The sequence below is a fragment of the Narcine bancroftii genome, chromosome 2 (assembly GCF_036971445.1).
Source record: "Narcine bancroftii isolate sNarBan1 chromosome 2, sNarBan1.hap1, whole genome shotgun sequence".
Classification (NCBI taxonomy): domain Eukaryota; kingdom Metazoa; phylum Chordata; class Chondrichthyes; order Torpediniformes; family Narcinidae; genus Narcine; species Narcine bancroftii.
In genome coordinates, this window is record NC_091470.1 from 43,515,683 (window position 1) to 43,532,312 (window position 16,630).

Genomic DNA, 16,630 nt, shown 5'->3' on the forward strand with positions numbered 1-16,630 from the left:
CATATAGCATTGAGAATGAAAGTTAGGAAGTCATGCCATAGTTGTATAAAAGTTTGGAGTATGGTATGAAGTTCTGGCCACTACATTATCGAATAGATGTGGAGGCTTTGGACAGGAAACACAAGACGTTCACCAGGATATTGCCTGGATTGGAGTGTATTATCTCTAAGAAGAGGTTGCATAAATATCGATCCTTTATTCTGGAGCTTTTAAGAGTGAGTTGCAACCTAATACAATTATATACAATTATAAAAGTGGCAAAGCAGGTGGTGAAGCTGTCCTCGCTGGGACTCAGCATACCTCTCTATAACTAGATTCTGAACTTACTAATGAAAAGACCATAGTCTGTCCGGGTCGGTAGCAGAATGCTGAGCACTGGCTGTGCACTCCTGTTCATGCTACTGAGTCATGACTGCATCACCAAATACATCTCCAAAAGTGTCATCAAGTTTGCAGATGACACAACAGTAGTTGGCCTCATCAACAACAATGATGAGTCGTTCCACAGAGAAGAGGTGGAAAATCTCATGAAATGAGATGGCAGCTCGGTCGTTCACATTAAACCAAGAAGTGCCGGGTCAGTGCAACATTTTACATAAGCAAGCTGACATCCCGGAGCAAAAAGAGGTGGGACCTGTAGCAGCCTTCAACCATCCTGGACCCGGAAAGCTCTAACCCTTTTAGACAAAAGCCATTGTGAAACGCATCAGCTATGATATTACCTACCTTGGCAGTATGAGACATGGGATGAAAATGACTCCCCATCCCACCTTCATTGCATTTATACAGGTAGTTGAAGCAGTTAAAAGGCAGTCTTTTTTCCTGTCTTTCAACAACTGTGTAAAAGAGACTGTTGTTGCACCTTCCTGACAAATGAGGAAATGTCAAGTGAACTCCAAGGAACTTTTGCTCTTCACTCTCTCTGCTGCAGAGTGGTTGATGTGTAGTGAATGGTGGTCATTCTTGGTCCTCCTGAAATCCAGTCATCTCCTTCATCTTGTCCATGTTGAGACTCAGGGAAAGATGGGTAGTTCACACACCAATTAAATTAGTTTTCTGCATAGAAAGGCCTAACGAGTACACTTCCTGAGAAGACTGATGCAGGCAAAGCTATTGGCCACCATTATGTCAACCTTCTATGGGAGCTCGATCGAGAGCATCCTGGTCATCTGCATCACAGTGTGGTACGGTTTCTGCAGAGAAATGGATTGGAGTTCAATCCACAGAACAATAAGAATGGCAGAGAGGATCACTGGAATCTCCCTCCCCACTTGACATGAAGTACCAAGATCGTTGTCTGAAGAGAGCACACAATATCATTGAGGTCCCCTTCCACCCTGCACACAGCATTTTTCAGCTGCTCCCATCGGGGAAGAGAATCAGGAGTATCAGAGCCAGCACCACCAGGCTGAGGAACAGTTTCTTCGCATGGGCTGTGAGAATGCTGAACGACCAAAGGAACTGCTCACACTGACCATCTGAGACTCTCATATTCATGAAACAATATTTATTTATTTGTATGGATGAAATACTTAACCTGAAATATGTACTTGTCTCTATGTGTGTTATGCCTGGTTGTGTGTCTGTGTGCTTTGCCCCAAGGACAGGAGAATGCTGTTTCATTGGGTTGTACTTGTACAAATCAGATGACAATAAACTTGACTTGACATAGATAGATATGGCAGGTAGACGGAAACTTTTTGCCAGAAGGAAATGTCAAATAACAGAGGGCATAGTTTTAAGGTGACAGGAAGGGAAATTTGAAGGGGACTTGCAAAACAATTTTTTTTCCCACATGTGGTAAGTGCCTGGAAGGCACTCCTAGGGGACATGGCAAAAATGGATAGGATAGCAATGTCTGTAAATACATAAATAGGCAGGGAATAGAGGAATGAATCATGGTCAACATGGCCTGTTCTTGTGCTGAACTTTTCAATCTTACTATTTTGATTTTTAGATGATAATTTTCATTCTCAAGGACAAAATGGTTTGGAGGATCTTAAATAGCAAAGACATTTTTTAATAAACAAAAGTGGTAATTTGTTAGATTGAGAATGTGGGGTACTTTGGATGAAATGCTGATTTAAAAGTGATGTATCTTGTATTTTAACATATGTACTCTTTTTTGAGGTGGGGGGAGATGCTGGCTGTCCAAATGGGGTGTGGGATTGAAGTGGTGGCTCTTAATGTTGCAGCAGACATGTTTCAGAATCTTTATTCGGTATCTTTTGTTCTTCCAGTACCTTTAAAATTCAAAGGGATTTGTGATTCCTTTCTGATGCCTCACATCAGCCTTTAAGACATGATTTTAGGATTGAAGTCAGTATACATATAACGTGCTTTGTTTGCTGCTGTCTCCAGACGAAGCACAATATTTAATTGGTTCCTCCATTGCAACCAAATGGATGATGTTTTGGTGCAGCCTAATGGTGAGCTTGTAGTTTTGCCCACGAATTAAAAAGAGATCATGCTTGCAGGTCCCAACCATCACATTGCCAATTTTTATCCTAAATTTCCAATACCAATGTCTATTATTTCGAATTTACCAGTGGATATGATGTAACCCAATATTTGCATTGCAATATTTAAACCATCATGCATTGCGTGTTTTCACAAAGGAAAATAAAGCAATAGAAATGATCTGATTATGATCAAGTCCAAGTGAGTATTTATTAGATAGTTTGTGAAATTCACGCGTAGTCGTAAAATGGGCTTTGATGGCTAGATTCGGGCATTGGACTCCTCAAATCATGGTTCCAGACCCCTCTGGACCCAGTCTTGGGTCATTTTATCCAGGGGTACAACAGACTGATCGCGATCCTTTTAAATGATCAACAACTTTAAGCCCTCGTAAAACACTTCTCTGCTTAGAATTTAATTCTCAAAAAGATGGCAAGAAATCCGTCAGGACTTGGTTGTCATTGAATAGCTTGATCTGCATTTAGATCTATTGATGTTGCAAGAGTTGAATGAAAGTTAGGAAATGTTTTCAAAGAAAGGCAATTCCTCTATTCCAGCCACCTTCAGCTTTTCAGTAAACCGTCCTCCGCAAAAAGAAATAGATCCGAGAAACCTAAAAGGAGCTTCTCCGGGAAGGAGAACCCCACATTTTAATTTCCAGTCTGATTTCAACCTAATCCTTTTTTAACAATTTGCCGCACTTCTAGGTTATGGAAGGGTGCAGGACGAAAATAAAGTTAAAGTGATGAGACTGAGTTCGCAGGCACCAAGGGTGGCGGAGTCATTGAAGACCCACGTACAGTGTGCACTCAACCTAACTTAGCGAGGGGGCGGGTGGGAAAAGGCGTTTGATTGGCACGGGACGTCACCAGTGGAGTGAGGAGGACTGCGGACCGGCCAATGGGGAGGGCGGGACGAGGTTGCGATCAGGTTGGGGTGCGTTGCGGGAGTGCGGCCGGCGGCGTCGAGCGGAGCGGCGCTGGTGGAGGTGGGCGGGTTGACTGTGCCTCGAACTCTCCGCCGCCCGCCCGCTGACACTGAGCCCGAGCAGCGCAAAGTTTCGCGCAACTCCCAGGGTCTCGGCGCCCCCACAGGGCGCGCCGCCCACAATGCCGACCATGATCGAGAAAGGGCCCGAGGTCTCGGGCAAAAGAAGAGGAAGGAACGGGGCGAAAAGTTTTGCAGGGGGAGCCGCGACCAACGGCAATAACTCCTGGGAGGAGGCGAGCAGCGGCTCCGAGGACGAGCACGGTACCGGCAGCGTTTCGGTAGCCTCGAACGGACTTGTGAGCGACATCGCCCGGTCATTTAATTTTAATAAGATGCGTGTGTTTTAACTACTTGTTACAGGTGGAGGAATGCGCGTGGGTTCCCAGTATCAGGCGCTGGTCCCTGATTACGATGCCGGTGAGTTCTTCACTTCCATCTGCTTCATGTGTGGAACTCATTATCATTTCTCCCTCCCCCATATATTGAATAAAGGAGGAGAGGCTCGTTCTGAGGGGGGAGGGGAAGGGGGTGGGGGGCAGGTTCCTTTCTAGGTCACCCTGAGAAGAGTTGGTAAAGGTGATCCCAAGCTCCAGAAGATCAATAGGGGCAGAATGGGAATAGATGGATAATTCGCCCCCCCCCCCCCCCCCCCCACCTTCTCCCCTCCCCTGTTGTTCGCACTGAGAATAGCAGCGTGTTCTGCAGGCGTGCTTCCACCTAAATCATCATTTCCTACCCCACCCTGAATAAAACCGAAATAGTGTCCCCGTATTATTCTGCGTGTTCAAAAGTTTATATATTTTCTTTTCTTTTTGCTTCCTGGATTTGATGTCGCTCTTTGGGTGATTTGTGAAACTCCCCCCCCCCCCAACCCCCCGTTTCAGGTGCGGTTACTTTCACATTCGCTGTGAATGAGGATCATGAGGGGGTGGGGGGGGGATGAAGAGGGGGGCATTTAAACAGATTTAATCTTTTAAGACTACTGTTATTGTGGGGTTGTATCGTTCCAGGTCAGGTCGACTTTTTTAAAAAAAAACCCCACTAACGTGCATTTTTAAAATCTGCATTATTTAACACTGGGCGCATGTGCGAGCAATAATAAAAAAAAACAATGAGGCCACTCGCTGCAAGCGATGCTGGAGGTTTTTCTTATTAAACATGCTAGACCGAAGGGAATTAAAAGTTGATCAATCGGTTTCTTTTAATCTGGATGTACTGTTGGCTTGTATGTTAAGTTTACAGTGGGAATCTCACACAAGACTTTCAATTTGACAAAAAGTTGGCTTTGAAAAAAAAAATCCAGGTAGTTTACTTCATTGAGTATCTTTCTAGCTTCTCACAATTTTGAGGATATCTGGCTTCACTGGGTATGGGTTGGGTTGGCCAGTTTGGGGGTTGCATTTCAATTTTTATGTTCTCGCCTCTTCTATTTGTGAAGGCTACTGGTTCATCAGCAAAGTGTTTGAACTTGGGGTTGTTCTGTTCTTGCTCCCGATTGCTCAAACTGCTCGAAGGAATCCAGGGAATCAACTTGAATTTTGATACGAATTAGGTACTGTATGTTACGATTTCTAGATAGGAGATAGTTGGCTAAGAATTATGAACTAGTTAGACCTGACCCCAGAGTAGAATTTAAATGTTCCGACAGAAAATTTGGGAAGTCATGGATTCAACAGATGATACAAATTTGGATATTGTTTCAAAGATGACTGTAATGGAAAAGAAAATCTGTTAATCAAAATCTTTATGCAACAATTTCCTCCAAATTAATTATTTTAAACATCGCTTTAATTAAAACAAAAGTACCTAGAGTTTGAAAAGGACATGGATCTGATTTTAAATGTTAATGCTGAGCAAGTAATTTGTAAATGTAGCAGCGTTAAAACTGCAATGTCCATTGAGTGAATTTATAAAAACAATTTGAGGAAGAACAAGACCAATTCAGGAATCTAATGTCCGTTTCATTTTACTATAAAATGTTCAGCAGTAGTTCTTGACCATTTCTCATCCAGAGATGACTTTGTGTTCCTTACCTATAGCAAATCCATGGATCACCAGTAGCATGTCCCTTCTCAGACTATTGACATAAAGGAATTTTAGATTTGGACATTATATTTACATTATATATATCATTCATATTTGTCTTCACAGTTCACTTGTAACAAACCCATGGTTGGGAAATGTTGTTCTAAGATGAACAATAAAATATGAAGTTATGATCGTGGTTGCCATAAAGTTGATTTTATTCTAAATGGTTTAATTTTGGTTACCTGTTTCTGACCCTATTTAAATAGGAGTAGAGGATGTGCAAGTTACTATAAGATGCTAGAAATTTGAATCAATTTATGAAATTGAATTTGAGGGTAATTTTCTAAGTGGAACCAATGAGTTTAAGGTGTCCTTCTGAGTAAATCTATCTTAAGTTTTGCTAGTGAAATGAAACAAGAAGTTTAGGTGGTAATTACAAGTCATGTGGAATTATCTTGATGCTTCCGTTTAAGAAGTTGAAATTAGTCTAAAATGGTCATAGAAATGCAGTATATGAAATGCTGGCTTGTTTCTAGCTTGAGGCAAATGTAGGTGCGATGGAAAGAATGCATCAAGGAGACATTGAGCGTGGGTCTGGGAGTGAAGAGTAAATTGAAAAAGCTTTATTTTCCAAATGACGAGGGAATAAGAGTGTAAAGTGGCCAGTTAGTGTATTATTTATTCACTTTGTTGCCAGGTGCAAAGCTGGATGAGGTAATTTTATTTTTTAAATGTAATATAAATTTTGTATTCAAAAATAACAGATTAAAGTGGCATTTAATTTGCTGCTGATGTGAATTTGCCCATATTTACGTAGGCAATGATTGTTGATTGAAAGGAAAATGGTCTGTTTTGGTTCAGAATATGTTTTGTTGCTGTTAATTAACTTGCATGAAGTTCAGAATGTGGCGGCTCATTCACAGTCCTGATTATACAGAATCAGCTTTGCCCTTTGGTACCTCTCAAGTTCCATGGATGAATAAAGCTAACATTAATTCACAACTGAAGAAGTTCTGAAACTTTGGTGCAATCTTGTGATTGAGATGTTAAGATGATACCCCATTATATAGATTTAAAAACCTCATGGTGCTATTCAGCATGGTGTTCTTCAGATTTTTAATCCACAGATTTATCAAAAAATAGTTTGTGGTCATTTGTTCTGCAGTGGTAGTAAGGCCTTGGGAGAAATTGGTGCTTGGTCATTGGCTGAAGGTAAAAATGATGGTTGATGAATGCAAGTTATTTCTTTGCTTCTATAATGGTTTCTTGGAGGAGCAACTTCAAATAGGCTGTTCAGAATAATGTATTAACATGGTCAACACTATTTGAGGTTGAGTCTCATTAAAATGTACCATCTTAAGTGCTATGATTCTGCTACCTTGTGATTTTTTGCCTCTGAAGGTAGGAATTTTAATTTACTTTTTTAGTATTTGTAAACTTGAACTCTTCAAAGAAAAAGTACATTCATTTATCATCTGATTGTACAAATATAACCTGACACAAGTATTCTCCAGTCCTTGGTGCAAAACATGGCAAACGCACATGCTGACATAACATGCATACAGCCAAATGAAAAGTATGCACCGTATGTATATACAAATATTAAAATAAATATTACTGCTTTTTAAAAAACAAAATCATGAAGGGTTTGTACAAGTGGTTCATCGCCATTCAGCAGTCTCATTGCCTGTGGGAAGAAACTGTTTCTCAGCCTGGTGGTTTTGGCTCCGATCCTCCTGTATCTCTTTCCCAGTTGGACTAGCGGGAAGCTGCTGTGTGCGGGCAATATAGGTCCTCGCTGATTTTGCATGCTCTCCTTGCAACCATCCCCGTAAATTGCGCGGATAGTGCGGTGAGGAGGGGAAAACACCCTTGATTCTGCTGCTCTTATGGTCTTGTTGATTGTCCTCTGATCTGATGCTCTACAGCAGCAGTTGCCAACCTTTTAATTTTTAATTTAGACATGTAGCACAGTAACAGGCTGTTTCAGCCATGAGTTCGCACTGGGGGTCTAGGTTAATTGGGCAAGTTAAATGGTCTGTAACCGTACCGTATATCTAAATTAAAAGTTAAAAGGTTGGCCACCCCTGCTCTACAGCAACTGTTCCACACTGTGATGCAGATGACCAGGACACTTTTGGAAGAGCTCCTGTGGAAAGTTGGCAGAATGGTGGTTGGTAGCCTTACCTGCTTCAGTCTTCTCAATAAGTGCAGTTGCTTTAGTGCCTTCATGATAAGTGAGGTGTTTATCATGGATAGGTTCCTTCTTAAATGGCCTCCCAAGGAATCTGGTGCTCTATGAAGCTATTAATGTGTAATGGAGGGCGTCGTTCCTGATCCTCCTGAAGTCTGCTGTCATTTTCTTTGTCTTGTCCATGTTGAACTTGGGTTGCTATTCTTGCACGAGGCTTTCAACCTCTTCTCTGCAGTATGACTTATTATTTCTGATGAGGCCAAGTACTGTCGTGTCTTCTGCAAACTTGATGACTTTATTGGATCTGGTGTTGCAGTCATGGATCAGTAACATGAACAAGAATGGATTGAGCACACAGTGTACACCAGTGCTCAGATTAATGGTGCTTGACATTCTGCTGTCAACCAAGACGGTTGTTTTTCCATGGTCCAGAATTCAGTTACAAAGAGTTGTGTTGAGTCCCAGCAACGACAGCTTCTCCATGAGCCTCTGGGGTGTGATCATATTGAACGCCGAGCTGAAGTTGATGAACAACAGCCTGGTGTAAGGCATCATCCTCCAGGTGGGACAGGACACAGTGGAGGGATGAGATTATAGCATCTGTTGGAATTCTTTAAAGAAATAACAAGCAGGCTAGATAAAGGAGATGCAGTAGATGTGTATTTGGATTTTAAGGCCTTTGACAAGGTTCTGCACATGATGCTACTTAACAAGATAAGAGCCCATGGTACAACAGGAAAACATACTAGAGTGGGTAGAGCATTGATTGGCAGGAAACAGAAAGTTGCAATACAGGGATTATATTTTGGTTGGGATGGTGTTGGTTGGTGTCCCACAGGGGTTGATATTGGGCTGTTTCTCTTTGTTGTGTATTAATGATTTAGATTAAGAAGTGAATTGCTTTATGGCCAAGTTTACAAATGAATCAAAGGAGGAGCAGATAACGGTGAGAAAATGGGGAGACTGCAGAAGGTCTTGGATAGATTAGGAGAATGGGAAAGAAATAGCAAATAAAATACCATGTTGGAAATTGTTCGGTCATGCACTTTAATATTAAAAAAAATAAGCAGGCAGAATAATTTTTAAATGGGGAGAAAATTGAAAATACAGTAAAACCTTGTTAGAGCGCGGTAATTGGGGTTGAAGATATAATACTGCGTTACAGCCAAGTTGCGGAACAGGTGCAGGGGCGGCGGGCGCAGGACGTCGGAGCTGGGGAGGGGGGCTGTCAGGCAGCGGGGAGTTGGGTCGTGGGATGATTATCATCAGCCCGCCTCTTAGCAGTTTTGGGTCCACAGACACCTGCACTATAAGCGATTCTGCGGATTAACGAAGCACGTTCTAACGAGGTTTCACTGTACTTCTATGCAAAGGGACTTGGGAGTCCTTGTGCAGGATAGCCTAAAGGTAAACTTTCATGTTGAGTCAGTGGTGAAGAAGGCAAATGCATTACTGGCATTAATTTTAAGAAGAATAGAATAAGAGCAGGGATTTTTTTTTGAGGCTTCGTAAGGCACTGGTGAGACCCCACTTGGAGTATTATGAGCAGTTTTGGGCTTGTTTAAGAAAGGGTGTGCTGAGTTTGGAGAGGGTTCAAAGGAGGTCGCAAAGATGATTCCAGGAATGAAAGGGTTATCGTTTGAGGAGCTTTTGATATCTCTTGGCCTGTACTTGTTGGAATTTAGGAGAATCGGGGGGGTGGGGGGGGGGTTCATTGAAGCATTTTGAATGTTCATGGGCATGAACAGAGTAGATGTAGAAAGGTTGTTTCCCCATGTTGGGAGAGTCTAGGACTTCAGGATTGAAGGACGTCTGCTTAGAACAAAGATGCGGAGCAATTTCTTTAGCCAGAGGGTTGTAAATTAGTGGAATTTGTTGCCACATTGGTTGTGTGTCCAGATCATTGAGTGTATTTGAGGCAGAGATTGATGGGTTCTTGATTAACTAGGGCATCAAAGATTATGAGGAGAAGGCTGAATGGGAAAATAGATCAGCTCGTGTTTAATAGTGAGCAGAGGACTGAATGGCCAATTTCTGCTCCTATTTCTTATCATCTGTGCAGAAGTTCCATCTGTCAGCGAATTGAAATGGGTCCAGTGTTTCTGGGAGATGTGCTTTTATGTGTTCCATCACCAGACACTTGAAGCATTTCATGATGGTGGAGGTCGTCAGGGCTCAGTTTTAGTTGCACTTCAGTTTGATTTGGAGATTGAACACAGTAATGAACCTTTGCTGCCATCAAACTGTGCTGTCCAATTACACGTGAAAAATTAACCAACTAACTGTACATCTTTGGAACATGGAAGTAAACTGGAACACTCAGAGGATTTTCATAGGGATGTAGGAAAATTTACAAACTCCTGGCAGATGGTGCCAGATTTGATTCTAGGTTGCTGGTACTGTAATGGTATTGCACTAAACATTACATTGTTCATGCCACCCTACATTTAAGGGACCAGCCTATGTTGCATTCACCACAGTTGAATAAGTTGCATAATCAGGCCCTTGTGTCCAACTTCTCCACTGACCAAATTGTCACTTTGGGCATATTTTTCCAAGCCCTTCCTATCCATTTATATGAACAAATGCCTTTAGAAACCTGTAATTGTACCTGCTAATATAGTTTTCTTCTAAGTGAAAGAGTTCCCCATAGGTTTTTAAAAAAAAACAGTGCAGACCTGGGGAGAGTGGGTAGTAGAGAGTCAGCGGTCCCTCATAGGGCCCTACTACTCAGTCCTCCTGCTTCATGTGGCCTGTTAGAGGAGCCGATGGTTTTTATTTAAAATCATGCAACCTCAGGCCTGTGCTCAGCAAAAGTCTTGGGGGGGTGGTTTACCGACTCTGTGTACCAGTAATGGGGAAAGCAACCCCCATTAAGGTGAAGCAGAGGAGACAACCCCAAGGGCGATTGTGGTAGACCAATGAGGAGCGTGTACACAGGCTGTGAGATGTTGGTGACTTGCGGGCGAGGAACCCAGCCCGACAGGTCGCAGCCTTCTGATAACTTGAGGCCAAAGAACTCGCAACAGATTGTGGGCTGCTGGAGATTGGGTCATAGTTTGATCGATTCTTGATTAGTAAGGGTGTCAATAGTTTGGTTGTGTAGAAAGCTGGAGAATGGAGTTGAAAGGAAAAATACATCAGCCATGATTTGAATGGTGAAGCATAATTGATTGGCTGAACGGCCTGATTCTACTCTTCCATCTTGTGGTCTAATATACCTCTAGAATCTGTTGGGATTTTCCTTTACTATGCCAGACAAATCTGCCTTGTTTTTTTTTCCTCTTCTGATTTTCCCTCTCTAGTGTACCCTTACCTCTAATACTTGGAGGGATTTGCTTGATCTAGACCCTTCTGATTGGTTTAACTGGTCACTGGGTTTATGGGTTGTGTGATTAACATTCAGCTTAATGCAGCAATTTTTGGAGTCTGATGACCCATTTCATAAAAATCTAAAAGATTTATAATCCCCTTACAAAACCAACTATCCAGGAATTTTTTCCCAATCTGAGGTCCTTCTGCCCCTGTATATTTTTAAAAATATTTTAAATTTTCACCATACATGCTGTAATCAGAATTAATACAAATCGCAAAAGAAACAAATCAAAAGTTAAATACATGATGGTATTCACTCCCTCCCTCTCAAACCCTCCTCCCTTAAAATACTCAATATAAAAGATATAATACAGCTATATAAATGTAGAAAGAAAAGACAACAAGGAAATTTTCAGGATTGCACAAAGATGTTGTCTAATGCACTTAAATATGCTTCATTACAATGCTGAGGAAAATCTCACGGGTCTAGAGGGACAGGAAGGACGTTATTACAAATTTAAGCCCAATATTTGGGTATATTGGTGCCAAATTTGCAAAAATATAAGATGTACATCTCAAGCTATGTAATTTTTTTCAAAGGAATACAATTTTTAATTTCTGCATGCCATCTAGTAACTGCAATACATTTCCTCACCACTGCCAACACTATTTGAACAAATATCTATTGATAGTTTTAATTTGGACATTGTTCCTTCAATATTTCCTTATTAAAAATAGGTCTGGGTTTTGTGGAAAGACAGCTCCTGTAATTTGTTCCAAAAATTTCATAAATCCACCCTAACAGGTCTACATTAGGACATCTTCACCACACTTAAACCATTTATCCAATAAATCTGATTTTAATTTATTCAATTTCGATGGTGTAAGATATTAAAAAAATGATACTGAACTAATCTATATCTTGCATTGATAATTTTAATCATAAAATCCCTACAATAGATCTGCTCATATTTGCTCATCAATTACAATATTCAGATCTAGTTCTACCTTTGTCTAGACTTATGAACTCCTTGCTTTAAAGTTCCTACTTGAAATAAAGAGTATATAATTGAAGTAAACTTTTTAACAATTCCTCTTCTAATAACTAGGCAACAGCATGGTTGGACCTAATGTATCCCTCAAATATGCTCTTAGTTGGAAATAACAAAAAAGAGTGCTATGAGTTGCACCATATTTATTTCTCAATTGCTCAAATTACATTAATTGACCCATTTCATAAAAATCTAAAAGATTTATAATCCCCTTACAAAACCAACTATCCAGGAATTGATTATCCTTTGAAAAGATATAAGGAGATTTTGAATCAAAGGCATTTTGGGTGATTACATCCTCTTAAACCAATTTCATCATTTATTTTTTTCCATATATTAATCAAATGTTTTAGTAATGGTGCATCACCAACCATTAATTTCAATTTCCGCTTGTATATAAATTATTCTGCTTTTCTCTGCTATTCTATTCAATCCTATTTTAACCCATGCTGATTTTTTTTCAAACAAAAAGCAAGAAATGTAATTTGAGCGACTCAGTAATAATTTTTAAAATTAGGAAGCTGTAGGCCTCCCAATTCATATTTCCACATTAACTTCTCTGTAGAAACTCTTGACATTTTATCTCTCCAGAGGAATTTCCTGACATATTTATTCAATTCTTGAAAAAAAATTTTGAAGGATTCAAATAGGTAATGTTTGGAAAACATATATTCATCTTAATGTAATTAACCATTCTCATCAAAGTTGTAGGTAAATTCATACTTTTTAAAATCTTCCTTGATTTTTTTGTTTTGTTGTAGTGGCAGCTACGATGGAAGAGACTCTCAGCCACCACGTTGGAGATTCTCATTGACCATTTATTTCAAATCCCGTGTGCACCCCTTTAAGGGCAGCGTGAGCTCCACCCCCGCGTGGGCGGTGACATAACGTCTGCCTGAGGTGTGCGCTGGCTAAAGCCATGAGTATGTGCGCCATCACATTGTATTGATTTTTCAAATTATTATCCATACAGATACCTTAATATTTTATACCCTCTTTTGGCCATTTAAACTGAGTATCCCTTTGACATTGAGTATAATCGCCTTCCATTAATGGCGTAATTTAGCTTTTACCCTAATTTATTTTATAACCTGAAATTTTCCAATTGAACATACAATTTTTGTAAAGATGTCTCAAGTTCAATCAAATATATTAAAACATCATCTGCAAATAAACTAATTTTATGTTCTTCTTAACCTACCCTAAATCCAAATCCTTAATTTCCAAACCACTTTGAATTGGTTGAGCAAGAGGTTCTGTGGCTAAAATAAGCAAAGCTGGAGATAGAGGGCATCCTTGTCTACTTGATCTAGCTAATTCAAACTGTGTAGATCAGTGGTTCTCAACTTCCCACTCACATACCACTTTAAGAATTCCCTGTGCCATAGGTGCTCTGTGAATAATGAGGAATTGCTTCAGGTGATATGTAGGTGGAAAGAAAAAGTTTAAAAACCACTTTTAATCGTAACTAATTTACTTGCACGGTTTCATAACTCCAAAGGAAATGGGCCAATGACAATTTTTTTCAAGCAAAGTATTTCAGTAACAATTGGGTCTAGAGCAGTGATTCTCAACCTTCCCTTCTCAATCGCATACCACCTTAACCAATCCCTTACTAATCACAGAGCACAGATGGCATAGGGATTACTTAAAGTGATATGTGAGTGAAAAGAAAAAGGTTGAGAGCTACTGGTGTAGATATTTGTCCATTAGTCATACTTTAGCTTTAGGATTATTATATAATGCCCTAATCCAATTTGGAAAATTTAATCCAAATCCAAATTTTTCCAGCACTTTAAAGAAAAAGCCCCATTCCAATCTATCAAATGCCTTTTCTGCATCTAAAGTCATTGCCACACTCAAATCAGCTCTTTTTTGGGGGCTAAATGAATTATACTAAGTAATCTAGCTACATTTTCTCTTACAAAACCTGTTTGATCCATATTTATTAATTTAGGCTGCAATTTAGTCAATATATTTGCCAAAATTTTTGCAATAATTTTATAATCTGCATTTAATAATGAAATTGGTCTATTAAATGAAGGGTTTAAGGATCTCTGTATATTTCTTCAGGAATAACCTTCCGGTGGAAATAGTTGAGGCAGTCATTTAAGAGGAGGCTGGATATATACATGGATAAGAGGGGTTTAGAGGGTTATTGACAGAGAATAGGCAGGGGAGCCAAGTGAACTGGCATGGACTTGTAGGGCCGATTTGGCCTGTTTCCATGCCATAAACTGTTATATGGTGCTTTGAAGTCCCTTTTACTCTCCTATTGACCAAGGTGACCTCTGCCAGAATGCCTCTGGGCACCTCACCATGCTGACTGGTTTCTAACCTAATTCAACTCTTGATTACCTTGTGTTCCTCTTTCAAATCTTGTGGCTTTTTTCCCACATTGCTTACCTTTTGATCTAGATATGCTATTTTCTTCCCAGCATTACTCTGCCGCTTACCAACAGCATTTTGCCTGTTTCTGATCAGTACCATGAACTATGCCATCAGAAAGCAAGAGAAGTAGTTTTAAAGTGAGAAGAAAGTTTTCTGGAAAGTGGATTTTGTCTTGGTCATAGTCTTATGCCATGTGGACTGAAGGGCCAGTATAAGATGTAATGAAACTGATCTCAATGGGCCGTGAATTATATAACAGTGGTTTCTTCTCTAGTTTCTCTGAATCTTTTGTTTTTCTTATATTTTTGACCTAATATTTCTTCCTTTGACTGGATAGCTTTGGTCATGTTTTTTGTGAAATACATGGCAAATAATATTTTAATTACATGTCATAATATCACCTCAATTAATATATATGCTTGTACAAAACAATGTCCAAAAAAATCCTTAAGCCACCTGATAGAATGTCATAATCAAATCTTTTTCACTGCAATCCCTTTAACAATAAAAATCTTTTTTGCATGTATTGGAAGATCTGTCTTCTACTTTTGTTTCTCACAGTGGGGGAAAAAAGCATTACACGGAAGAATTTGCTATTGTTCCTTGGTATTTGTTATTCGAGTTTGTAGCTGTAATTGTTTGGTAATAACTTGGCTGTGTTTGGTTTAAATATACACTAGAGCTTTATTTTTCAAATTTTATTTCTGAATTCATAGTGTTTTGGACTGACAACAACTATCAGATGGTGCATATTTTCTTGGAGGTTTATCAGCCATTGGTCATTTAAAAATCTGATTTCTATGTAATAACTTTTAAATGCCAATGGTTTTTGTAAAAAAAAACTAGATGTTTGGGAGTTTAAGGCAGGATGTGAATAAAGATAGATTTTGATTTGCACAAATTATGATTGGTAAATGGGTTTTTATTTGTCTTTCAAAATTCAATGTACTTCTTTCTACATTTAGATAGTATTTTCTACATCAAGCAGAGGTTGTCACAAGGCCACTGTGTCTGTCTTAAAAACTATTAAAAGCCAGTATTGTTGTGTCCCAAGAGCAGTCATTGTGAGAGCTAATCCAGCAAATTTCAATATCAAATTGAGAAATTGTTCACTTAAATATTTGGAGCTAAAATATTATCTAATTATCTGAAAAATCAGATTCTCCAAAAAAAAAATTAAAATTTCTGATAAATGAGGATATCTGAAACAAACCAGACATCCTAATTTATCCAAAAAATTTTCAGAGCCGAACTGACCAGGATGTTAGTCTGCCAGGCAGGAACTGTGCCTCGATGGGGAGGTGTCCGTGATAGGTGGCTGCCAGCAACCTTTTGTTGAGAAAGAAACATTATTTTAATGCTTGAAAAGCCTTCCAATGTTTGTTGATTAAATATCGATACAAGTGATTTGTTGTTGCTACTGTTTTTTTTTTAAATGACCAGTTCTCCAAAAAAAAGTTTATCTGACATAGGCCTGGTCTCAACCATTTCAGATAATCTGAATTGTACTGTATTCTTGGACATGGTTGTTGGCTGTTTTGTTTCTAGACAAATAAACTTATGTTACTAATCTAGCCAGACCTTGTTTTACTCTATTACCCAGAGCCACTGAAGTCAAAGCTCCAAGCTTGTGTCAAACTGATCAGGGAAGCCTGAATGCTGAACGATGACACCTTGATTCTCTTTGTTTTGCGCCATTCCTCCAGCTTTTACCAATTCTAGTGCTGTTGCATTAGAAAATCTCTAACTCTTTGCAAGGCAATGCAAATTTTAGTTTATTCCTATTGAACATATTCCACACACACTGTGTTAAATTCCTCAGATTGCATGCAGTTCTTTCTATAATTAAAAAAAAAATCCTTGAATAGATGAAAAGGAAAGATAGAAGAGAGAAATTGTGCTAATTTGGGACAAATTGCCTATTTTTGTCCATAGCTATTGTATTTGTTCTATTTGCACAATTAACTATTCAGTTTATGAATCCCTCCAGAAACTTCTTTTATGATTTCTGAGCTTTGTGTTCCATTGCCTTTTTATGAAATAGCCTGCATTTGATTTGCAAGAGCTCATTCTATGTCACTCCCACAGAGCATCGAAGCCGGTTCTTCAGTCACCAACTCAATGTTGCTATCAGCATCCAACCCAACCATTTTGCATGAATCCCATTTTTTTAAAAAAAAATGCCCCACACTTAAATTGG

At 39.4% G+C, this 16,630-nt stretch overlaps 1 protein-coding gene across 4 annotated transcripts in view; it reads left to right on the top strand.

The window, feature by feature from the left end:
- Positions 1-3,390: 3,390 nt before the first annotated feature.
- The window catches only part of rcor1 (REST corepressor 1), a 90,559-nt gene continuing 77,319 nt past the window's right edge, over positions 3,391-16,630 (top strand). For 3 of the 4 annotated variants that reach the window (XM_069916458.1, XM_069916459.1, XM_069916461.1), the window contains exons 1-2: positions 3,391-3,711; positions 3,811-3,867. In XM_069916458.1, the coding sequence (XP_069772559.1) occupies positions 3,570-3,711; positions 3,811-3,867 (199 nt within the window). In that variant the 5' untranslated portion in view covers positions 3,391-3,569. The remainder of the gene's footprint in view (positions 3,712-3,810; positions 3,868-16,630) is intronic. The other variant, XM_069916460.1, reaches the window with a different exon arrangement.